Raw genomic sequence first — 25,628 nt, 5'->3', positions numbered from 1 at the left:
GGCATGGGGGCTAGATTAAACCAATGGACTGGAATCCCTGGTGAATGGACAAAAAGCATGTAAGGACTGGATTGTACCAACCTGTAACAGACTTGAGCATTCAGCCTTTGTGTTACACTTTGGCAGTGCTTGTGTAGCTTCTCATGCCAACACAGGCTCATTGAATCGAACAGACACCACCACATTCATTCCACCTGTGACTAATTTTTGAAGCCACACCTGTGGAATGCTAGTCAGTGCCCCAGATCACCAAGCCCCCTATCCACCCCCAGCCTCGTAGCTCTGAAAAAGGAATAAAAGAGCAGCCATGTAGCAGGACCCTGCCCATGATGTTTGGCTCTACATTGACCAGTTATGATTGATGTTGTTTGCAGCTAGAGATGATTTCCAAATATTCTCCTTCAGAGAAAGCTGTGTGAGTTTCTTTGGTCAGATGGATAGGTTTGGGGGCAAGGGGGGGGGGGTGTGCACCAATTCCCAGGTGTGTGATTACAGAATCACCCTAGCCATACCCAGCACCTGCACATCATTTTGCATCATTGCATCACTCTGCAGTTTATACAGGTGTGTTGCATTATGATTCTAAAACAGAGTCAGCCCAAAGGGGCAGGGTACGCAACACATCAGCAACTAGACAGAACAGGCCAGTTATCAGGAAAAGCTTTAAGACCAAGTACTGTTGTCAGTTACCGCATCACCTCCTACCTTGGTTTCCCAAGGAGTGTAAATCCTGGTTTAACAGTGCATCCTAGTGGAGACCACTTATCAGTGGCTCCATCCCAGGGAGCACCTGACCTGTAGCCAGACCCCAGCCACACAGAGGAATCAGGGACTTTAAATGTTCATTGTGCTTTAAACGGGAAAAGCTCCAGCCCGTTTGGAAGGTGGGAATGGCTATCCCAAAGGACATGGACAGAAAGTGACACCTCCCACACATCTTGCTCTGTCTCCAAAGTAACTGGCTCCTTAACAGAGTGGTACAGAAGTATAGACTGCATAAGCTCCTCACAAAAAGAAAAGGAGTACTTGTGGCATCTTAGAGACTAACCAATTTATTTGAGCATAAGCTTTCGTGAGCTACAGCTCACTTCATCAGATGAAAGCTCATGCTCAAATAAATTGGTTAGTCTCTAAGGTGCCACAAGTACTCCTTTTCTTTTTGCAAATACAGACTAACACGGCTGTTACTCTGAAACCTAAGCTCCTCACGTGGTTAGACTGTACAGCGAGTAACCAGTGCACCAGGGCAATGCTCCCTCCCCAGAACACAGGCAGCTTGTCCATACACATAAGGAAAGGGTTTGATGCAATTAGCTGCGTGCAGCTTTGGTGAAAATCCCTGCAGCGATTTCAACAGATATACACCAGACTTGAAGGAGGTTTGCTCCAGGTGAACTAGGTCAGTTTTTAAAACCTCATTAATTATCTTGCGACTTTGAGTACACAAGACCTGAGCGTATTTGTACACTACACTGTAAACCTTGGTCACTGGCTTGCCCACTGGCAGACTCAGCGTTTCCAAGCCCACAATGCCCACTGCATTGTAAACTGGGCTTACAAATGGCTGGACAAGGGTATCCCAGCCGTGCTAACCCGCCCTCACTGCGCTACCCAGACCTGACTTGGGTCTGCAGCTTGACCCGCATCCACACTCAAAATGACAAGGCTTGAATGTGAGACTCGGGCTTTGACCCACGGCCCTAGCAGGGCCCTGAAACCCAGGTCTGGAGTCAGACTAGTTTGTGTGTGGACAGAAGGGGGGCTTGGCCTCAAATCTGAGTGAGAGCCTGGGGTTAGTTTGCAGCCACATTGTCCAGGAAGGCCAGCGACCAGCCAGAGCACAGCAGGATAGGGGGCACAGAGCTAAAGGGGTCTCTGGATGAGAGAGGATTGTCCCCCAGGCCCCCCCAGCAGAGCCTGGTCAGACTCCATTGCTGCAAGGCAGGTCTCAAAGGCTCCCTCCCACCCCCTGCTGGGCTGTTTCCTAGGCCTGCCCCAGCAACTCCCAGCCCGAAACACCCGAGCACCTTCGTGCCAAGAAAGCTAAAGTGCCAGCCGGGCGCGAGCAGGGTCCCTCCCCAGCAGAGAAGCATCTTGCTGCTGGTGGGGTGCAAGGGGGAAACGCCCCCAGGCTGGGGTAGTTTGTTTGCAGACCCAGGATGGAAGTGCTCTCTAGCCAGGGAGGGTCCTGGGGATGCTTCAGCGAGCAGGAGACTCCCCCACCCCTCCCACGGAGCGGGCGAAGAGCGGAAAGGGATGGGCTCCCCCAAGCAACAGCATCCCGGGCTAGAGACCTCCCTGCAGCTGGGAGCCCAGCAAGGGACCTCAGGCGCACCCCCGGACAGCCCCCTCCTGCTCCCCCTCACCCGTTCACCCCCCCCCCCGCTCCTCCTCACTCACTCCCTCCCGGCCCTCCCATCTTCCCCTTCACACATCCCTGTCCCCCTCGCCCCCCTGCTCCTCCTCACTCCCCCCCCAGGCCCCCATCTCCCCCCCATACATCCCCGCCCCTTCACCTCCCTATCTCTCCCTTCACACATCCCTGGCCCCCTTACCCCCCTGCTCCTCCTCACTCCCCCCCCAGCCCCCCATCTCCCCCCCCATACATCCCCGCCCCTTCACCCCCCCATCTCCCCCTTCACACATCCCCGGACCCCTTGCCCCCCTACTCCTCCTCATTCCCCCCATCTCCCCCTCGCCCCTTCACTCCCCCGCTCCTCCTCACTCGCCCCCAGCCCCCCCGCCCCTTCACCTCCCATCTCCACCCCCCGACCCCCTCTACACACATCCCCGGCCCCCTCGCCCCCCCATCTCCCCCCCCTGGCCCCCATCTCCCCCCCATACATCCCCGCCCCTTCACCCCCCCCATCTCTCCCTTCACACATCCCTGGCCCCCTTGCCCCCCTGCTCCTCCTCACTCCCCCCCCAGCCCCCCATCTCCCCCCCATACATCCCCGCCCCTTCACCCCCCCATCTCCCCCTTCACACATCCCCGGACCCCTTGCCCCCCTACTCCTCCTCATTCCCCCCCATCTCCCCCTCGCCCCTTCACTCCCCCGCTCCTCCTCACTCGCCCCCAGCCCCCCCGCCCCTTCACCTCCCATCTCCACCCCCCGACCCCCCCTACACACATCCCCGGCCCCCTCGCCCCCCCATCTCCCCCCCCGGCCCCCTCGCCCCTTCACCCCCCCTCACACATCCCCGGCCCCCTCGCCCCATCTCCCCCCCTCACACATCCCCGGCCGCCTCGCCCCTTCACCCCCCATCTCCCCCCCGGCCCCCTAGCCCCTTCACCCCCACCCCCCCTTCACACATCCCTGGCCCCCTCGCCCCTTCACCCCCCCCCATCTCCCCTTCACACATCCCCGGCCCCTTTCACCCCCCGCGACTCCCCCTTTCACACCTCCCCACCCCCAGGCGCCCCCTACCTGGCTGCAGACCGGAGCCCAGCTCGGAGGGCTCCTGCTCCAGCCCGGCGCCCGGCGCCAGGTAGCGCAGCAGCAGCAGCAGCCGCCAGAGCCCCCCGCAGCCCATGCTGCCTGCCCGGAGCCTGCAGCGCCCGGCCGAGCGGCGCCACCCCGCAGCCGGCTCCCCCGCGCCGGGGGGTGGGCCTCGGCCCCGCCGCGCCAGGCTCCCCCCCTTCGCCGGCCAGCGGGACAGGCACAGCCCCCGGCCCCGCCCACCGCCGCCCGGCCGCCCCCCGGGCCCGGGGGACCTGCCCCCCGCCCCGGCCTCGGCTCACAGCAAGGTGAGGGGGACCCCCTTTGCGGCTTGGCACGGACCAGGTTAACGGGAGCCCCTCCCGGCCTGGCACTGCATGAGTTAATGGCCCCCCCGCCCTCTTTCTGGGGCTGCACGGGTTAATGGGGATCCCCCCCACCCCCTGCTTGGCTCCACACAGGTTAATGGGGATCCCCCTCTCCCGGCTTGGCACCACACAGGTTAATGGGGACTCCCCTCTTACCTGGCACTGCACAGGTTAATGCGGACTCCTTCCCCCTTTCTGGCACTGCATGGGTTATTTCTCTCCCCTCCCCGCAGTGGAGCCCTAATCTCTCCTGCTGTCATGGTCTTTCACATGTTAAAAGACCAGAGGAAAAGAGTATGAAGCTCAAAGCTTGTCCCTTCCACCAGCAGAAGCTGGCCCACTCCAAGTGGTTACCTCACCCACCCCCTTGTCTCTGGGGAGCTAAAAGGACAGACACGGACAGGGCCAGAACAGGTTAATGGGACACAAGCTCCCTTTCCCCCAGCCTGGGGCTTCATGAGTGAATGGAACACCCAATTCCACTCCCCTTGCATTTGCTGCTGGTGAGGGGAGAATAGCTTAGCCACCCATTACCGTTGGGGTCTGTTTATCCAGCTCTCTGAGATGCAGGGTCCCCACAGGCTCGTGGCTCTAGCCGCCTGTGGGATTCTGGCTCCCCTGGGGGTCCTGTTTTGGAGTCCCCAGCTCGTGGATTCCGGCGCAGAATCCCTGGAAATGGTGCACTGGGGGGGAGTCTGCTTCTCCACAAGGCAGTTCTTCATAGGACCTCTGGGCTCTTGCCCCTTACTGCCATGCCCTTTACCCCCTGCCTCCACAAACCTAGTGTCAGTGAATATGGCACTGATTAGCAACCAAGCTTGTCTCGAACACCTGCCTTTGCCTGCTTACTTTCAGCTGTTCCAGGGCCCCGACAGTTGCTCCATCTGAGCCAAGGGCTGCCAGTGAGGTGTGTGGTGACAGCTTCCTGGAGGCTTTTGCTGTCAAAGGCTACATCTACACTAGGAAAAGAGGTATGGTGTACCTGTTAATTAAAATGTGTTAAAATCCTAGTGTGAACAGAACAAGTTGTAGTTTTAATGTTCGTTTGTCGAGGTGAAGGCCATCTGTGATAACTAAACCCACCTTTTTCCTCATCTAAATGTGGCCAAAAAGCATTTAAGTCATTTTCCTGAAGACAGAGGGGTTTACAGATTACACCTGCAAAGACAGGCCCTGTCTGGAGACAGCAGCCCTGCTTTGCAGATCTATACACTGCTTCTCTTGGGCACTGTCTACACAAACTCTGCAACTGTTCAGTGACTACCAGCGCAAGCATAGACCGTATATGAGTGGTACTTTTAACCACCTTGATTTCCAGACCCGCTCTGTACAGGGTTAGATAACCTAGGGCCTGCTCCAAAGCCCCCTGAAGATAACAGAAAATGCCCGCTGACTGCAGTGGGCTTCCGGTGGTGGTAACACGTGTATCCCGTCGGGGCTAGCGTTCCCCCTCACGAGCATCACAGGCGGTATCCGAGGAACAGAATGTGGGGAGATTGTAGAGGAAGAGGTTTGTACAGATAAGCAGCCAGATTCTCCACAATCCAGCAGCTTGGGTAGTTACCTACACCTGTGCAAAATGCTATCCAGGCAGAGTGGTAGCACTGATGCTCACTTTGCTCAGGTGTATGCAATGACATGACAATGGAGAATCAGACCTGAGCAGGTCTTGACTGAACCCCTTGTTCAGGAACATTAAACCATTAACCCAACCCTCTCCACCTGTTTGTTATGGGGGCGGCAGGAGCAACTGTGGCTACTCGTTACAGTTAGGGTTTTCCTAATATCTCAGGATAGTTAAGCAGTAAAACAGGTGACCCAGGGTAGTTGTGAACTTGTGGTCATTGGAGGTTTTAAACAATAGGCTAGACAAACACCTGTCAGGACTGGCCTAGTTAGACTTATCCTGCCTGAGCCTGGGAGGATGGAGTAGATGAACTCTCAAGGTTGCATCTAGGCCTACATTTCTATTATTTCTACTGATATTCATTCCCTGATTACCCCTTCTAAGGCAGCATCCTGCCACCATCTTACTCAGCTGACCAACGAAATAAACTTCAAAGACACAAGAGGATCTGTTTGCTTTACAAAGTGTATACAATTTTATTTGTCAGGACATTTCCTTCCTTTATCAGATGTTACTGAATCATATTGATTTTCAAGGCTGAAACCTTCTGTCCCAGCAGCCCATCTGGAAAGCTCCTGTAGCATTTCCCCCATGGGTCTCTTGTAGCAGGTTTCTGGTGTGAGACATCCATCCAGCCTTCAGGGTAACTAGCTGAAGGATGCAACCCCGCTGTTCACATGCAAATCTCCCATTGCCTATAGAGTGGGAGGCTTTGTGTGAGAATCAACTGCAGTCAGGCCTCTTACCTTCTCATTGTTGTACTTAGGAGGAAAAAAAGCCTTGTGAAATGAATGCATTTACTCTGCAACAGTCTTTTGAGCTCAGTTTAATGTTACCCTTTCAAACAAGCAATCATCTTAAATGGCAAATCCCATAGCCAAACACACCCACTCCCTCCCACCACATTAGATGAGAAACACAGATTTTATGCTCCCCATGGCTATTCCAGGGTCAGTTCAAGTCTCTGGCATTTGTGCACTAGTAACTGCTCAGGGACCATGGCTATTTGGGCCATCCAGTACTGATAGCACAACTAGAAACTAATGACTAATAATAAACAGATGCGCACAAAAGAATTGGTGGAAGAACATTTTCTGGCTCAAGACAATCACAGAAATATGAGATGGGGTAGGGGCAGAAATGATTACGTGCTAGAGACCACCCCATTTGCATCAACACAGGTTTGCTCCCAACATCCCAATCATCATTTCCCCCAAGCTACTTAAAGCTTGCCTCCTAAATCAATCCCTCCAGTCCTTTCATCATTTTTTTTTATTCCTCCTCTCCGGATTTCCTCCAATTAATTAACACATTTCCTGCAATCTGAGGTGCCAGGTACTGCATGCAGATTTCTAGGCACAAACTCACCAGTGACCTAGGCAAACTGTTCAAATGAGCCTTAGAGATTTAAGATCCAGGATTTAGGGAGGCAGTGTGGCCTAGTGGACCTCAAAGACCTGGGTTCTAGTCCTGGCTCTGCCACTGGCCAGCTGGGGGACCTTGTGTAAGTCAAGTCATTTCTCTGTGCCTCAGTTTCCCCATCTGTAAAATGAGGAGAGGGATCCTCCTGTCCTTTGTAAAGCATTTTGAGATGTACCAATGACAAGTGCTATATGAGAGGTAGGTATTATTACTTAGGCCCGTTTGAAAACGTTACCCTCTCACTGTATTCTGTGGCAGTGGATCAAAGATAACGTATCATCAATTTTGCAATGATCAACAGGAATGAATTCCAGCAGGTCACTGGAATGAGTAAGTCATAGTGGAGACTCAGATGTCTATAGAACCCTATGGACTCCTTATGCAAGTGGACATAGAGGGTTACAATACAACCCATGTTATGAATTCATCGAGGGTCATAATCCAGCATTTCCCTGTACTATAGATACATGAATTACCTGCAAAGGGAAAAAAAGTGGATTATACTCTCCACCCTCACCACCTTTGTTTCCTCATGATGTAAGAAGGCCTGCAAGGATTGTTTTTAAACAATAGGAGGTGGGGGAGATTGCTCTTTTATCTTAGAAATATTAAGAATGTCAAGTTCAATCCCTGACGATGACTTGTCAAGCGGCATGGTTAAAAGTGGTGGTCAGTACACGGATCTGAACTACTGTGGACCTCTGGTACTCGGGATGACCTCCCCGTGGCCGGAGGGATAGGTAACCCACACTAACCCTGGGGAGCGCCATGTCTCCATCTAGTGGCCAGACTGTGTAAGAGGTTTAATGTGTCTGCCAGAGCTTCTGACCCCTAGACCTTGCCCTTTAGCTCAGGCAGCAGAGGTGTGTGCTTTTAGATTCAGAGAGACGTGGCTCAGTCCCAGCAGCCAGCCCATCCAGGAGCCATCACTACACATGGAAAGATGCTCAGCCAGTTGTACATGCTCTTATCCCCTGGAAGAACATACCAGGGATGAGGCCAATACCGTTCTGTAGAAATTCCTCTTAAACCATAGGACATACAGATTTCTAGAGTAGGGATCTGATTTATGCAATCAGTTCTATAGGATGAGTCAAAGCCTGCAGAAAAGTTCTTTGTGTCTGAAATTCTACAGAACTTTTCCTTAAAGGTAGGAAGAGCAGTGAGCACAGACTGACTCCCCACTGTTGGAATGGGCCAGTGGGTAAATCTTCCCCTTCTTCATGGTCAGACACATTGATCAGAGGGAAGCCCTCCCTTCTGACCATGTCTGGAAGAACAGAGCTCTCTTTGTCCCCAAAGCCTGTACATTTGGGACTGCTAAGGAGAGGCCAAGTGGTTCAGGCCAGCAGTCAAGAGAGGTGGTTCTGTTCCTCCCATTGACTTGCGCTAGGACCCTAACCAAATAATTTCCCACTTCCACTCCACTGTCAGTCTTATCAATGGAGATCATAAGATTTTGGGAGCAGGGACTATTTATTACTATATATGTACAGCATCTAGCACTAAGTGCTGATCTCATTTGGGGGCTCAAGGTGCTACCAGTACCCATAATAAATAACAATAGGTGGGCAGTGTGGGAGGAGAGATGGAGTGAATCCTAAAAAGCCCACATCTGGATCTCCAAAGAATACTGACAAATGCAAGCGATTCTCCTTTCTGCATTTCTTTTCAGGTGTAATGTTTTTGCAATGCTGGGAATAAGATCACGTGACTTACTGCTTTTTGACTTGTCAAAAAGAGCACAATGTCTGATCCTGATCCGGGAGCTTTAAATATTTCATCAATTTCTCTGGTGGTGAGGGAGGAAGTTTGTCCTGTGGCCAAAAGAAGCGAGTTGCGGATGTTCATTTATATTTACAAACATTCCTTGGATTTTTCTTCTGCTTAAATATGAGCTCCGAGCTCCAGGGAAATGCAAGCTGCTCTCATTAACTGTTTTACAAGTGCGACATGTTACCTCTGTATATTAGGCAGGTGACGTAAACCTCTTACACTGCCAAACAGACCTCCTGTGTCTTGATGCTCTGTTTGATTTCAGTGGGACTGTACATTTGAAATAGTATCACCAGAGACTGTTGCTGGCTGTGGGAAGCAGAGGATTCAGCACGGCAGTTAAGGGGTTAATGCAGAACACTGCTCCACCTCCATGAGAGTAACATGCATGTGTAAAAATGTGCATCTGTCAATCTGCAGGGAACAACTAAAGATAAGATCAATTTCTTACAGCATTCAACCTGGCTAATGCAATTTTGCTGCACATTGGACTCCAAGAATTGTAACCTTAGTTCAGTTAGGTGAATTCACAAACAGATCCTTTAAAAAATGAGCGTCTGCAGGGGGACGCAATCAAAGAGAGGGTCCATGACTCACGGCATTCAGTCCAGGCAATGCACAGATTCCAAACCCAGAAGGAATCATTGTGACCATCTAGTCTGACCTCCTGTACAGCACAGGCCAGAGACCTGCCCCAAAATAATCTCTAGAGCAGATCTCTTAGAAAACCATTTGGGGAAAATCCACCACAACACTTGGTACATTGTTCTAATGGTTAATTACTCTCACTGTTATCAATTTGTGCCTTATTTGCGGTCTGAATTTGTCTAGCTTCAACTTCCAGCCATTGGTTCAGGCAATCTTGCTCCCTATGCAATTCCACCAGTGGTAACCGGCATCTTGGACTCCTCATATTGAAAAGGCAAATTTCATAGTAACAGCTCTTCCCTAATGAGAACATTAGAAGGAGCAATGCTCTCGGGATACCGGTCTCCCATTCATCATGCACACTGCACACACCACCTGTGGAGCGGTACATTTTTTGCTAAGTTTTTATTTTAATTCAAGGACTTTGCTTCATACAAAATGTAATTGTAGAAACAACTGCAGAATTCAAAGTTTGGCTGATAAATATTACTCAGGCAGCAAACTAGGCAATCACAGAATCTTTTTTTTTTCTTTTTTTTTTGTGTAAAGTTCCAGTTGTGTTGCATGGTTGGAACTTTTATAATTTTTAACACTGTTTTTTAAATATAAAGTTTTGCAACAAACCCCCAATTTATATCAAATATAATTAAAAATTAACAACTGATGAATACATTGTATCAAAAAAGTACGAAGATAAACATTTTCCATGCACATACTTTATATATATATATATGTATATATTTTACATGCAAACATTACTTATTCAAAGTACAGCCACTACGAGACTGGTTCTGGATGCAGAAAACTGGTTGGTGCAATTCAAGTTTGGCAACTCACTATGAGAATTCTGGGAAATATTGTGGGTGTGTTTAAGAGACAGCGCACAGGCTGTAAAAAATATGCAAACGGGGCTATGAACAACTGTGGTCAGGCTCTTCTGTCACTGTCATTTGGAGACCCCCCCCCCCCAAGAGAAGAGTGGGAAGTAGTCAACAATGTTCTTCTTCGTGGTCTATACTATATAAGAATTTAAAGATCCAATGCCATCTATTTCTGTGAGATTCCAGCCATCTTATTTATATGAGATTGTGGCTTTTAATATCTAAAATGATGCAGGAAGGGGAAAGGCAGGGCGGAGGAAAAGACAAAATAAATTAATACAGAGAGAACATTCCCTTTCACTTTCCAATGTGGGTAAAATGGTTGCATGCACTGATCAGCCATACTGGTTTTTTCCTCCTTTACTTCTTGGAGTAAAATAGTAATGTTTTCTTTAAAATTTCAAAGAAAGTGTTTGTGCCTTCATACAAGGAAAATGTATAAAACATTTGGTCACAATCATGCTGAAGCCTGAAACAGGGAAATCCAGCAGGTAAAGCTACAGAAGGGATGAAGGTCTTTTTGTTTGTTTTGTTTTGATTTGTTTCCTTAAGTGTCATCTTGTTGCATAGCCCTACAATTAAAAATGATATCCATTATCCATAATGTACCTCTCGGCTAAAGCACTTCCTTTCCTCAAAGTGCACAGATATATAGAGATATAATAGAGATGAGTTGGTTATCTTTTAGCAGAATCCAGGGATGAGATTGGCCAAAGCTCCTAAAACAAAACAAGGTTCAATTTTTCTCAACGTAAAGGTTAGAGGAGATGTGGACAACCACCCGACACCTGTCCTGCTCCCCTTCGGAGACTTTTCCGATAGTGATAGATGCCTTCTGAGCCATTTTCTAAAGCGTGTGATACCCCTGCTAACCTAGCTACAAAACAAAACCGGGCCCATCAGGATTGCTGCTCCTCCCAAGTACCTGCTCATTCTACAGTCTTAGTGTCCTATGGCTTGGTCACTATCTCAGGCCTACTCCCTGCCAGCATTCTGACCAATGCCTCTTTTATTGTTTGGCATTGCTGGATTTTCCTTCTCCTCCTCCCTCACCCTTCTCCCAACGTGCCATGTCAAACCCCTGACTGCAGCACATCCAACAATGGCCACATAGCAGTTCTTCCAGCCCATCAATGGAAGGTCTGTCAATCTTTTTCTTTAACACTTTCCCCCGCCTTCTTGTCATTGTCTTCTCCCCAGACTCCAAACGCAGAAATCCGCACTCACGCACAAAAAGGAAATGATCTAACATAAAAATACAGAAATCTCATCCCTGAGAGTCAGATTTTTTTTTTTCAACAGGCAATAATAACAAGGCTCTCTCCAACCGCCCTCGACACGAACTATGCACCATGAAACGCCAGAGCTTTCACAACCAAGTTAAGACTAGACATGCAATGTGAAAGTCTTTTTTTTTTTCTTTTTTCTTTAAAAGCATTGCTGCTGATGCTGTACTTTTACCTGCATTTCTCCTGCAGGATCCGAAATTCTATTCAACGAGAAAAGGCCGATTTTATTTGCCCTGATCATTCTCCTCCCGCTCCTTAACAAAATTATTTAAAAAATATTTTTACCCTCCCCTTTGAAGTTTCCAACCTGGCTACTTGAAAACACTGGTCAGAAAACATACATGTGGCATTGTATGCACAGTAGATATCTGAGACGAAACAGATCTTACAGGCTGTTCCTCTCCCTTCCTCCCCCCCCGCCACTTTCTCAAGTTCTGATGCGTTGAAGCAAGAGGGAGCATCATCGCTGTGAGAGATTTCAAAGGCTAGGCACTTAGTAGTGAACAACTGGAGCATTCAATAGAAACAGTGGGACCTGGAATGACAACTGGACTAATTCTCTAAATAAAGTTTTTTTTTTCTTGTTTTTTCTTTTTTTACTGTACAATTTACAAAAATGCACACAATGAAAAGTTAAAGTTCTATCTAATAGCTTGATATAAAACCAATTCATTTTCTCCTTTCCACTGCCTGCTTTTTTTCTTTTCTTTTTTTTTCTTCTTTTTTTTTTTTTTTTGCTAAATCAAGCTTATATTGTAAACAAGACAAAACACTGAGGGCATGTTGCAGTTGACAGGAGATGGGGGAGACAGAAACGAAAGTCCCAGCAGCAAGGAAACAGTCCTTACAAAGTAGCTTTATTGGGTGTCAGTGTGAAGGACTTGATGTGGAAAAATAAAATAAAATAAATCCACAGAGCAGCGTGTCGAAGCAGAGAGTCACGGACGACACAGTGCTTTATCAGCCTGAAGGTTTGTTACTGGCTCCATTGAAAATGACTGCCGTTGTTGAACACTGAGTCAAAGGCTTGTCCCCGGTTCTGATCTGGGTTTCTCCTTTCCCAGTGCATTAGGCAGCTCTCTTCCTCTTAATGTTTGAATGAGATAAAATACGGGTTCGATTTTGTACAAGAGTGTCAATTTCCATCCCCGACACCCGCTCTGACCGGGAAATTAAACAAACCACCACCCAACAAAAGCTATCGATCGACAGTCCTTTTTCTGCTGTCAAAGTTCAGACCTTCGCACAGCTCTGTGCACACATTGCAGATTTGGCATCTGGTATATGTCATTTAACTAGACAAGGCAGTAGGCAGGTGAGAGAGAGAAAGCACTCCCCCTCCACAATAATGATCTTCAATTATTTATTTATTTATTTTGTCTAGTGCGAAAGGGGGGGAAAAAGAAGATAGAAAGAAAAGACAGAGGCTGAACGAGCGTCTCAGATGGCGTCGGGTTTGGAGCAGTTCTCGCCAGCGGCTGTTTCTTCTCCCCCCTGCCCCCGTGACCCCGGTCATCATGTGTGTCTGAGCACACAGCCATCCAGATGATAAAACTCATCGATTCCAAATGCGTACACTGGCAAGGGCTTTGCCTTTGTGCTAGCACCAGTCGTCCTCATCAGCTTCATGGTAATAGCTACGTGCTCTGGCGCATGTCCCAGGGCCTGTGCTGAGGCCCAATGTGTAGTGGTAGCCGTTGGGAACCCTCCGGATTTGGTGAGACTGGGAAGTCAAGGATGAGACGTAAGAAGTCCTTGAGGACCTTCCTGAATTGGTGGCGACAGCCTCCTCAAAGGTGAGCGTGTCCTCGGGCACGACACGGTACGGGCTGTCACTGTCGTCGCGGTGTCCAAGGTAGGGGTCAGAACCAATGCGGGCCACCGGGGAGCGAGAGTGGCTCTGAGAGTCCCCATGCAGTAATGCATTATGCTCAGACAAACCTCGGCTCAGGCGTCCCGGGGAGAAAGTGGGCAGGCTGGTTTGGAAACTGGTGAAGTGCACGGGTGAGGAGTTGGCGGTCTTGTAAGTGATGCTGGGGCGGGGGGTCAGCGGAGTCTGCGGGAGCTGCCTCCGCCCACGGCACGGGGTGCTAGCACCAGATGTCGACAGCAAGGGGCTCCCATTAACTGAACCACTACCCTACATGAAAATTGGAACACAGCAAATCAAAAATAAAAAAGGAAACACCAGACAGACACAAAGGCACGCAGGTAAAAAACAGAAGGACAAGCGACAGGAGGGAGAGACAAATCACAAGAGGAGAGAAAAAAATGAAAAAAAGAGAGTTTAGACAAGCACAGTCAGGGGAAGGAGGTTATAGAGAAGCAATTAAAACAGAGATGTAAAGAGCTGGAAAAGTGCCGTGAGCGATAATCAGAACAGAAACAATCAGAGCGTTAGTAGGACGCAAACCAGCAGACGGCTCCAACAGAAAGGGACATTGTCCAGAGAAAAGGCATACACACCAATCATATTCTTTCCCAGCTCCTTACCTGAGCTATTCAGTAGGAAAAGGTTTAGTATTTTCCGCAAAACAAATTGGAAAAAAACCCCTAAAATCTTTCATATTTTTTTTTTAACATTTTGCGGTCTTTTTCAGGTTTTTGACAACTGAATATTGTCAATGTTTTGATTTTCTGTTGAAAACTGAAAATATTTTGGATTTTTTGTAGTGCGATGAATATTTCTGTTGAATTAAAAAAGCCATTTTTCATCACACACACACACACACACACAAAAAAGATGAAAATGTTTTGACCAGCTTGACTCTAAAACAGCTGGAATAATTAAAGAGAACACTTAAAAATCTATTTACTTTTCACTATTTATGCTGTGCGTTTACTTTTTGGGGTCTCAAGTTGGATGGCAGAGTACACAGGTCAGTTTCACATTGTTGGTGAAATTATGCTATTACAGACCGTGAGTCACTTTGTAGAAATCAGCAGAGTTATGCTGGTGTAAAATTGGTGGGAGGAAGAGGAGAGTCAGGCCCTTGTGTTGCTGTTTATTTGCAAGAATATGAATTTTCTGAAGTATTTTTACAAACATTTATTTCTTGTTTGGTTGAAACAACCTGACAGCACCCTTAACTTTGGAAATGAAGCTCTTAGTTTTTTTTATATATATATATATATAAACTATAAACTATCAGGTCATTCCAGTTCTTGTTCTGCCATATACATTTTTTCAATTACATTTTTGTAGGTGGATTGAGTGGTAGTGGAAGATAGCAGCTTTAGTCTTATATATAGCGAAGCTACCATAGACAATAAAGGGGAAGGGATGCAGATCAGGATAAGTAAAGAACACATCAGAGATCTTCTGACCAATTTTAATGAATTCAACTCAGCAGGGCCTGATGCTATTCATCCCAGGGTACTGAAGGAATTAGCTGAAGAAATCTCGGAGCCACCCACTGGCAATAATATTTACAAACTCTTGGATGACAGGAGAGGTCCTGGAAGACTGGAAAAGGGCTAATGCAGTGCCCATCTTTAAAAAGGGGGAAAAGGAGGAGCGGGGAAACTATAGACCAGTCAGCCTGACTTTGATACCTGGAAAGAACTAGAGCAATGTATAAAACCTTCAATTTGCGAATACTTGGAGGATGAAGGGGTGATCACTAGCAGCCAACATGGATTTACTAAGAACAAATCATGCCAAACCAACTTGATTTCCTTCTTTGACAGGGTAACTAGTTTGGTGGACAGGGGGAATGCGGTGGACATAATATATCTGGACTTCAGCAAGGCTTTTGACACAGTCCCACACGACATTCTGATAAGTAAGCTGGATAAATGTGGGTTTGGCGAAACTACCATTAAGTGGATACATAATTGGTTAAACAACCACAAACAAAAAGTAACTATTAATGGAATGATGTCAGATTGGAGGGAGATCTCAGGTGGGGTTCCACGGGGATCTGTTCTGGGCCGGGTGTTGTTTGACATCTTTGTTAATGACTTGGATGTAGGAATAGAGAGTGTACTGATCAAATGTGCAGATGAGACAAAGCTAGGGACGGTTGCCAACACTTTGGAGGACAGAGCTAAAATTCAGAGGGATCTTGATAAATTGGAGAACTGGGCTACAGACCACAAAATTCAACAAAGATAAATGTGAGGTGCTACATTGAGGGAAGAAAAACCAAATGCACAAATACAGAATGGGGGATAACTGGCTTGGTGACAGCACTGCTGAGAAGGATCTGGAAGTTGTGGTGGATCACAACCTCAACATGAGTCAACAATGCAATGCTGTTGCAAAAGAAGCAAATGCAATTTCAGGTTGCATTAACAGAGGCATAGCATGCAAGTCACGGAAGGTGATTGTATGGCTCTACTCGGCGCTGGTTGGGCCTCAGCTGGAGTACTGTGTCTAGTTTTGGTCACTAATGTGTAGAAAGGATGTGGAGAAACTAGAAAGGATCCAGAGGCGAGCGACACAGATGATCAGAGGGATGGAATGCAAGTCATATAAACAAAGGCTGAAGGAACTGGGTATGTTTGGTTTGGAAAAGAGGAGATTAAGAGGGGACGTGATAGCAGTCTTCAAATACTTGAAAGGCTGCCATAAAAAAGATGGAGAAAAGTTGTTCTCTCTTGCCACAGAGGGAGAACGGAGGCAGAATGGTTCCTGAGATGCCAAAATTACAGTCAACATCACCACCTCCAGAAGCAGAGGTGGCTTCTGGGACCCAGTCTGCTGGAGCTATCCAACATCAGGACAAATACTGTGTACTGCTCAAGTGACCTTCAAACTAGCAGACTTGGGCAAACAGAGATTGCGTTGTTCATTCCATTAATGTTGAGTCAGGGGAGAGTGAGGGGAATAGGAGTCAGCTGATTTATTTTATTTTATTTTGAAGCAGGGAGGGCCAGAAATCAGATACTTTTTGAGGTGTTTAGACAAAGTGCTTTCCAGGTCTGGCAAAATTTGCTAAGCCAGGCCTGGCTCCTGGTTAAAGGTAGTGTCCCCAAGGGAAGGGAAGAGCTAACACATAGAAATAGAAGAAGTAGAAGAAAAAGAAGAAGACCCTTGAGTGTTAACAGGTAGGTTACAACAACGCAGGAACCAGCCCAACCGAGCTTCTCACAGGCCCCTCATCAGGGCAAACATCCTGAGCTCATTAGGGTGGAGCTGAGTCTATACTGACTGCACTGTTTATTAAAAAAAAAAAATGTGTGTGTTCCAGCGTGACCAAAGGGACATATTAACAGGTCCCGTGTGAGTCAATTGACATGCATCGCTTGGAGGGCCTTTTTAATGCTATCCTGTATGGAGAACATACATGGACATTGGAATGACATTCTTCATCCGTCCTTCCTAAATCAAATCTGGCATTTGTTTTTAAAGAGACACACTGAGCTAACAAACAATCAACGGAGTAGTGGGGACGGGGTAATAAGATGTCATTGGAGCTCCAACACTGAAGGATTATTAACTTAGGGGAACCTCTTTGTTTTATAATTAAAGTGTGCATTGCATTTAATGCGCTAGTATATACACATAGAAGAGGAGAGGTCCAGCTACTCCACTAACAACAACAGAAGTAATCATCTTCTTCCCTTCTCTCAAGGAGGAACAGCAGGATCAGAAAGAAAATTCATCTGCAGAGCAGCTGAGTATGAAATAGGATCGTAGTAGCTGGAGATTGAAGAGACTTAGCTGATCAGTGAATTCACCCCTGTGCCTGAGCAGGGCCTGAATGTGTCAGACACCAAACAGATATTTCCCGTGGCATGACTAGCTGGAGCACCTGATCAATGAGGTTTCTACAGCACAGAGAAGTCTGTTGGCTTAACTGGAATCAAGCAACTTGTTACTTGGTGAGGAAGAGGGGGATTACTGCCACTTGGTGGCAATTGCAGAGCTAATGAGGTAATTGGCTTAGCAAAGGGGAGGATACATATTTGGGAGAAACAGGATGTAAAGGGGAAGGAGTTCAGAGGGTGTGCTGTGTGAAAGGCTCCTCCTGCTGTATACCTATGCTATGTCTTGACGCGTTGGGAAACTGAGGATTAAAGGAACATAGGTTAAAAAAAAACAGACCGTGGGTGGTGGTGACTCGGAGACCACGAAAAAAAGCTGGGTAGAACTGCTCACAGGGGAGCCTGAGAAGCACCCTGTGACACTTGGTCTCAGCCAAAAGGCCAAGAAGTCAATGATTTTACAGAGCGTATTCTATACCCTAAGTATGCCAGTGTGTGTTCCAAAGTGATGTGTTGGGGACGAATGAGGCATTAAGCATTCAGTTACCGTCCACACCCAGACTCCGAGATTATAAACTGTTTTACTGCTAGGAATCATGAAAGTACAATGCACCAGGAGAGAGGAATGCTCAGAACAAGGCGAAAGATCTCTTATCTTGGGGGTGGCACTAGTTATTATAGAGACTCTGCTTCTTTTTCAACCTTCCTTACTTTTATTCCATGGTCTCTAACCCACACAGCAAATGCAGCTGGCTTTCCTTCCCTCGGAGCTATCCATTTATCAAGTGACGCTGCTGTGGGGATGTGTGTCTGTTCAGATGACAGTACGAGTCAGCCCTCCTGAGATGGCCTGTCAGTCACACTCAGACTGCAGCTCTAGGCAGATTTCTAAGGGTGGTCACAACTTTCTCCTCCCTCGAACTAGAGCTAGACTGTGTTTTGAGACCCACTTAGGGCTCACTCTGGCAAGGTGCTGAGCACCCTCAACTTCCATTCAAGGTCTACTTTTTTTCTTACATTATGTTAGCTGATTCCCCACTCCAGTACAGTTGATGTGTTTGTGGGTGGATTTAGCACTGGGGTCAGGTGCCTGTCCTAGCTCCTGTTTCAGAATGCTGCTGAAAATGCCCCTATTCCATGCAGTTTGCCAGCTGCAAAGATGGGACCATGCTGGAGGCCATCTTCTGCCCTCAGTCGCCCCTGTTGAAGTCAGTGGTTGCACAGGTGTAACTGAGGGCAGGATTTAGTTCTCTGGGTTCCCTCTCTCTGCACTGGACTGTACTCGCTTGTATTCTGGTGGTCTGGATTTAGGTGGTTAGTACAACTCCATTTCTGTATAACACCCAGGAGTGGTTTCTGGCTCTATGCCAAGTGCAGCAATAGGTGCTGGGTTAATATCTCTATCTCCTGGAGAGAGAAAGCACAAAAATCAGCAGTGCAACCTTCCCATTCTGCCCTGCCAGCCGGCCTGGGCTTCGACCTGGTGGGGCAGTTGCCCCAGGAGACGTGAGAAGGTAGTTCAGATTGCAGGCCCCACTTAGTCCTTGGCCTCTCTCCTGACACTGCCAACAAGGGTGCCAACTGGGAGGGTGGATTCTGAGGTATGGACCCCTGTTTGGTAGGAACTGGCCTGAGACCATCAATTCATTTTGCAGAAGACCTCCAAAGAGCTGTCAGATGGCAACAACCCTCTGCACCAGGCTTCATCTCCTATTGCCCAGCCAGCCCCCAACCCGGATTTTTTTTTTAACCTGCGTGCACCCGCTGAAGATTTCAGGCCTCCTCCCGCCTTGAATCTCCTCACCTGTCTGTGGGGGCCTGGCTCCAGCCCCCCATTGGGCGAGGTGGGCCTGCTGTGATCAGCTGATTTGGGCTGAGAACGGTCCCGGCTCCCGTAGCGGTCGCAGGAGTAGAAGCGCTGTTTTTCAGAGGAAGAGGAGGAGTGCAGCTTTCTCTCTTGGGACCTGCCTCGTTCCTGCTTCTTATCCTTGGAAGACGCCTCACCTGGATGTGCCGCCAAAATTTAAAAGTAATGGGTTGGGGCTGCAATAACCGTAGAAACATTCAACTTGGGGCTGAGCAAGTTCAAGAACTCTGGGGGTCCCATGTGGGTCCTCTCACATGGGACTCCCCCCGCACACATAATGTAAGCCTCCCTGCTGGGCACCATTACTCGCAGTGGGGGAAACCCGCCATAAAGGCCCCCCCTTTCCCCTTGTTCCAAGGGGAAAAGCCTCAAGGAAGCTAACTGAGCTGAGGCACCATTCTCCCTCCCAAGTCCCCATCCCCTCATCCTAACGCATGCAGAATGGCGGTTTGGGAGGATCATCACAGTTCTGTGGTGTGAACGAGAGACGACAATGAGGAAAAGCCTTTACCGGCATCCCCATCGGCCAACTGGTTGGGTGACCTGTCCAACAACTTCTGCTTCTTGTCTTTCCGTCGATGGCAGCGATGGTGATGGTGGTGATGAGCCTGGTCCGGGGGCATGCGCTCCAGGGAATACTCATACAGATGCATGGCATGCGGGCGCTGCGGCGTCAGCGTGGAGATGGAGCGCTTCATGGGGCTGGTGTCTGGGATGGTCTGCAAAGCATAGGGAGGGAAGGGGGAGCAGGTGGGAGAGGGCAGAGATCACACTGCAGTTAATTGGGTGTCTTCCAGAATGGGAGCGTTTTTCGGGGGGGGCGGGGGGGGGGAGACAGAGAAGGTTAATCAAACAGAACGAGAAAGGACAGAAGCGGTTGCACGATAAAACATTTAGTGCTAAATTTGTGGAACGAATGTAGTCGGCGATACCTGAATTGGGCTTCACTGTAAATTGTGTGACAACACAATCCATAGAGGAATGCACATCATTTAACATAATTTAACAGTGTTCATGTGAGTCATCAAGAAGGACTAAGCAGGATCACAGGGCAGGCATGACATCTAAATGTTTTGCAAAGATAATACGCCAATGTTTTTTTCACCCAGTGCAATTCCAGAAACTGCAGCATTCCCAGTGCAATACCAAAAAAATAAGCAGGCACACACAATGATGTGTAAGTGGGGCAGAAAGACAGGCCATGCTGTCCAGCGGCTGTAGCAAACGACTGGGACTAAAAGAATCTGTTACTTCAGGCCTTAGCGAAGCCACTTGCTCTGTATGAGTTCAAATACGTGAGTTGGCCTCCGTAAGAACATAAGAATGACTAGAATGGGTAGATGAATGGTCCATCTAGCCCAGTAGCCTGTTTTTCGACAGTGGCCGGTGACAGATTCTTCAGAGGGAATGAACAGAACAGGGCAATTATTCAGTGATCCCTCCCCTGTTATCCAGTCCCAGCTTCTGGCAGTCAGAGGTTTAGGGACACGCAGAGCATGGGGTTGCGTCCTTGACCATCTTTGCTAATAGCCACTGCAGGACCTGTCCTCCATGAACTTAACTCATTCTTTTTTGAACCAAGTTATACTTTTGGCCTCCACAACATCCCCTGGCAACAACTTCCACAGTTGACTGCGTGTTGTGTGAAGAAGTACTTTTTTATGTTTGTTTTAAACCTGCTGCCTATTGATTTCATGGGGTAAGCCCTTGTTCTTGCATTATGTAGAATGGTAACTAACACGTCCTCTGTCATATCCCACTTTCCCTGGGGAATAAACTGCAACAAAAAGTTAAAACTAGTGAGCCAAATTCTCCTCTCAATAAGGCTGGTGCAAGCCCACTGATTTCCCATGGAAATCACTAATGGAGGAGACTTTGGCTCAGGACTTTCACTTAGTCCATTGGCCCAGCTGCGGGACAGGGGTGTGCAGCCCCCACTGCAGCCCCTGCCAAGCCCTGGCCACGGGGTGGGCACACAGCCCTGGAAAGCTGTGCTAGGACTCAGTGCTGGGACACTGCGGGGCTGGCGCACACGGCCTGGCTGCAGCCACCGATGGAAGCCACAGGGCTGGGGCGCATGGCCCCGGCTGCAGTCCCACCAAGCCCGGGACGTCACAAGGCTGAGGCGCACAGCCCCCGCCAAGCCCGGGATGCGGCGGGGCAGTGGCGCACGATCCCAGCTGCAGCCCCTGGCCCCGGCTGCAGCCCCCCGGAGGAAGCAGCGGGGCTAGGGCTGCAGGGTCCTGCACAGTCCCACCTTCTTCTCCTGAAGCCTTAGAAGTCACGGAGGACCGGTAAAGTCACGGAATCTGTGATTGCCATGACCTCTGTGACTAAATCGTAGCCTTAGCTATGGATCATATTGTTGCTGTGGGAAAGGGAGCTTCTCTCCTCACACCTGCTTGGGGGTCCTTGCAAATCCATTGGGGCTCCCCCGGCTGCTTTTCAAGATCTTGTAACCATCCCCCTTCTGGCTGGTGAAGGCTAGATGGGATTCCCTGCAGACATCACCAGTGCCAATCCTTAACTGGCTACAAGGCTTCCAGTTCCTCTCTTGACAACATTCCCAGCTTGGGAACAAATGCCAAGAACTTTGCATCAAATCCATGTTTCCTGCAGGCAATGTTAAGCCTTGTCCCTACGCCAGTGCCAGACCTGGTCTCTGTGACCTCCCCCTTTACAATCCAAGCATTAAGAATATTCTTTCCAAGTGTCTCACAAGTGCAATATAGGGTTGCCAGTAGACAATGGAGACTTCGTTACACTCTCCTCCCCCTCCCCCCACTGCCACCATATCCCCAGCCCTGCCTTTCTAAGAACAGCAGCTCCCTGCTCCAGAACATTTCACCTGTGGCCAAGGTGCTGCAGGAGAAAAGGCAGATCCATCATGATGCAGGTTCAGAGCCACAAGGAGGCTGAATGGTTTCAGAGGGGTAGCCGTGTTAGTCTGTACCAGCAAAAACAACGAGAAGTCCTTAGGGCACCTTGTGGCTGAAGGGGAGACTGGTGAGAAGAGGACCACTCTGTATGCTGGGAGGGCCTCACGAGACAGACTTCTTGGTTTCATGAAGAACCAATATGGAAATCCTGTTGAAACTCGAATGGAACTTGAGCCCTTAGCACCGCGGCAGGACATGTGCTGAGTAGTGCTATGGGGCAGGGGCTGAGGTCATTGAGAGGGGTAGCAGTGTGCTTTGAGTTTTGGTCTCTCTCAACATTGCCATGGTCTTTGCTTGCATTATCCTGACTGCTACTAGCTCAGCGTGAGACCTGTCTCCTGCCCAGCAACCATTGACAAAGCTCCATAAATGACAAGAATCTGTTTTTCTTTCCTTTCCTTTCCTTTCACTTTGCTTGTCTCCAGCTCTTCTGTGGCCCTGCTTTATGGACATGCCAGCATGCTGGCCACCCTCTAGAGGCTCCACTGTGTTTACTGATTACACAAAAGGAACTTGGTAGAGATGAGACTTCTACGCACAGCAGTCTCAAGTCTCATGGATGTGGACTCGGGATTTCTCTCTGTCCCTTTGGTCATATGCGTGACAGAATGCTCCCTCCCCCTGTGTGCGCCTAAAATGACAGCTCTAGCAAAGCATTAACTTTGTTCTTTTTAACCTTTCTATCTACTCCCTTGTGGGGTTGTTCTGGTTGTTATTTTTTAACTGGTGGTGCTACTTTGTTAGCTTACCCTGGAGTTTGAGTGTCTGCTGCCCCCTGATATTAGCACATTATTAGGCTAGCTGGTATGCAATTATTTTTAATTTAAAGACACCATTCATTTCCTAGTGGGTAGTGTCAGTGATGGGGTTTCTTATCTCACATGCAAGGGAGCAATCTGAGCAGAGTTTTTAACCCCCGCATTCTTTCTTCCTAGCAACTCACTCAAACCTTGATCCTTCCCGTCAGCTTCACAGGCAGAACGTTGCTGCTGGGAGCAGGGCTCTCACAGACACACAAGCACTGGGACGGCACCGACTGGGCACCAGGGATTCAGAGATGCCCAAGAGGACTCTCTCCAGGGTGCTGGGATGCTGCAGCCTGTTGGAGGAGCAGGGCAGTTCTGGCTGCAACCTTGGAGTATTCTGAGTCACGAGTCTAAAGGGACGGGAATTGGTGGGAAGGCTAACACTCTCGCTGTCCAGGTAGGAAGATGGCTCTGGTGAAGTGGTGAGTAGTAGATGAGACACGCAGTGGGGACAGTAACCGAAATACAATCCACAAGGAAAGTATTTTCTAAATGGACAACCTACCCTAAATTCTCAGTGCCTGAGGGACACTCTCTTCACTCATGGCTGCATTTGCTTTCCACAACCAACTCTCTGTATAGCTTTTCAGGAGTGATGGACCCGAATACTTAGATGATAATATCTAAACTGTATTCTTAAATTTGTTCACCTAAATTGGGGTTATTGCTGATTATGCACTATTTGTATCTTATGACTTTAAAAACAAACTTTGTATTTGTGGATAATCTAAGCACTATACCCAGATGTACAGACACTCTTTTCTTAACCCGTGTACTATGTACTTTTTAAACGTTAGCTTTAATACAATTTTTAAAGTAAGGGGGAAGAGAAAGTAGGCGAAGAGGATCTCCGAACAGGGGACTGGTAGATTATGCAGCCCAAACAGACAAAGTGCTGGATAAAGGACCGCACCACTCTAGCGCCCTCTCCTGGAACTCAGAAGTGGGCTTTCCCCACTCTGGAGCTGTCCATTTTATAGGGCCTTCAGCAGAGGTACCTGTCTTAAGAAGACGCAGCTCTGTATTTAAGTCACCAATAGAGCGAACAACTGGCCGCAGCATAATTCACGCCTTATTTGTTTCCTTTTCCATTGCCTGCTCTGTACCTTCTTCCACGCTGCCTTCCAGTGCCAAGCCCCCACACTTATTATTCAAAAAGGAGATTTCTTTTTTCAGGGGCCGGGGTAAGGTAGCAACACTGCAGATTTGACCTGCTGAGATACGGGAAATGACAGATCTTGGCCAGGAAGTAAATGCAGGAAATACCCCCATCCTAAAAATGGAGATCAAGACCTTAGATCGGGGTGGCCAAACTGAGCCTGAGAAGGAGCCAGAATTTACCAATGTACATTGCCAAAGACCCACAGTAATACGTCAGCAGCCCTGCCGATCAGTGCCTCCCCCACCCTCCCTGCACCTCCCGATCAGCTGTTTTGTGGCATGCAGGAGACTCCGCAGGGGAGGGGAAGGAGCGAGGGCATGGCCAGCTCAGGGGAGGGGGCAGAAGGGGTGGAGTGGGGGCAGGGCCTGTGGCAGAGCCAGGGGTTGAGCAGTGAGCACCCCCGGCACATTGGAAAGTGGGTGCCTGTAGCTCCAGCCCCGGAGTCGGTGCCTATACAAGGAGCCGCATGTGGCTCCGGAGCCCCAGGTTGGCCACCCTGACCTTAGATTAAGTAACCTGATAACCCACCTCTGCCCAAAGGAACTGCTGCAAAGGAAACGACAGGGAGGGGCAAAGATTTTCCAAAAAGAAGCCAAGTTCATAGGAAACAAACCTTCCTAGGGCCTTATTCTTCAGTTGTTCCAGGTGCAACCCTCTCCCCTACTCAGAAACTAACGGAGATAGATTAGAACAGTCTCTCTTCCTATACCACACAGACAGGTATATTCCCTCCTGGAGGCTCTCATTACCATTGATTGGACTTGCACACCCACACCCAAGGTACATCTGTGCTGGAACTGGAGATGTAATTTCCAGTACACATGCTCGGTTTGATGGAGTGTAGCGCAGATGTAGCAGCATGAGTGGCAGGAGAGGCTCGCTGCTGGAGTACAGTCCCACCCGGGACCCTAGTAGGTACTCAGGTGGCTAGCCCGTCTCTACTGTTAGTGTGCTAGATCAATCAAACCTAGCATGATTACACCTACGCAAGCAGGAAATGACACCTCCAGCTCGAGCGGAGACGTACGGGAGGAGAATATACCATAGCCTTTGAGAGGTTCGTTAGTTTCTCATTCATTAGCAACCTTTACTGTTTTCACTTATGACACTTTTAGCCAACAAGGCAATATAAACAAATGCAAGGTATCACAATGTGCAGCATACAACTATGGATCAAAGGAACTACAATGAACTGAAGTACAGAGAGACGGCAGCTGCATCTTTACAGCACCAGAAAGTAATCCAAACAAGGAGTGGGGGGGGGGAGAGGAGGGGTTAGTGAAGGTTAATCATTGCTTAATAACAATTTAATAGGATACAACTTAGTGCAAACTACATACTGCTAGGTAACTCCCCGGTGACCGTGTTTTGCTCCTCTGCAAACAATTCGGACAAGATGAGAGAGAATATTTGAAGCAGCCATTGTCAGACATCACGGCAGATGTGCAGCGGACGAGATGATGAGACAGGAGGGAAGGTGACCGGAGGAAAGGAAGAAAGCAAACGGGGAGGGAGGAAGCGAGATCGGTAGCGTGAAATGATAGAAGACAGGAAATGCAAAAGGACAGAGACGTGACAGGCAAACAGAAAAGGGGATGAATGAAAAAAAAATTATTGTTAGCAAAAGTTAGAAAGAAATTAAAGTTTGGGGAGGAACCGAGATCGGTAGCGTGAAATGATAGAAGACGGGA

General features: G+C 48.6%; 2 protein-coding genes across 11 annotated transcripts in view; both read right to left on the bottom strand.

The window, feature by feature from the left end:
* Window positions 1-3,534, bottom strand: part of LOC142000011 (uncharacterized) — a 252,023-nt gene extending 248,489 nt beyond the window's left edge. The window contains exon 1 of the mRNA XM_074973989.1: window positions 3,429-3,534. Within this exon, the coding sequence (XP_074830090.1) occupies window positions 3,429-3,534 (106 nt within the window). The remainder of the gene's footprint in view (window positions 1-3,428) is intronic.
* Window positions 3,535-8,490: 4,956 nt separating this feature from the next.
* CACNA1B (calcium voltage-gated channel subunit alpha1 B) overlaps window positions 8,491-25,628 on the bottom strand; it is a 474,760-nt gene continuing 457,622 nt past the window's right edge. For 3 of the 10 annotated variants that reach the window (XM_074973540.1, XM_074973544.1, XM_074973546.1), the window contains 3 exons: window positions 19,542-19,749; window positions 18,968-19,167; window positions 8,491-13,591 (listed from right to left, as the gene is read on the bottom strand). In XM_074973540.1, coding sequence (XP_074829641.1) covers window positions 13,052-13,591; window positions 18,968-19,167; window positions 19,542-19,749 — 948 coding nt within the window. In that variant the 3' untranslated portion in view covers window positions 8,491-13,051. The remainder of the gene's footprint in view (window positions 13,592-18,967; window positions 19,168-19,541; window positions 19,750-25,628) is intronic. The other 7 variants (XM_074973542.1, XM_074973543.1, XM_074973541.1 and 4 more) reach the window with 4 other exon arrangements.

This window comes from Natator depressus, chromosome 16 (genome assembly GCF_965152275.1).
Source record: "Natator depressus isolate rNatDep1 chromosome 16, rNatDep2.hap1, whole genome shotgun sequence".
Lineage (NCBI taxonomy): Eukaryota > Metazoa > Chordata > Testudines > Cheloniidae > Natator > Natator depressus.
Note: the sequence above shows the minus strand (reverse complement) of the source record. Positions and strands in the feature narration are given on the sequence as shown.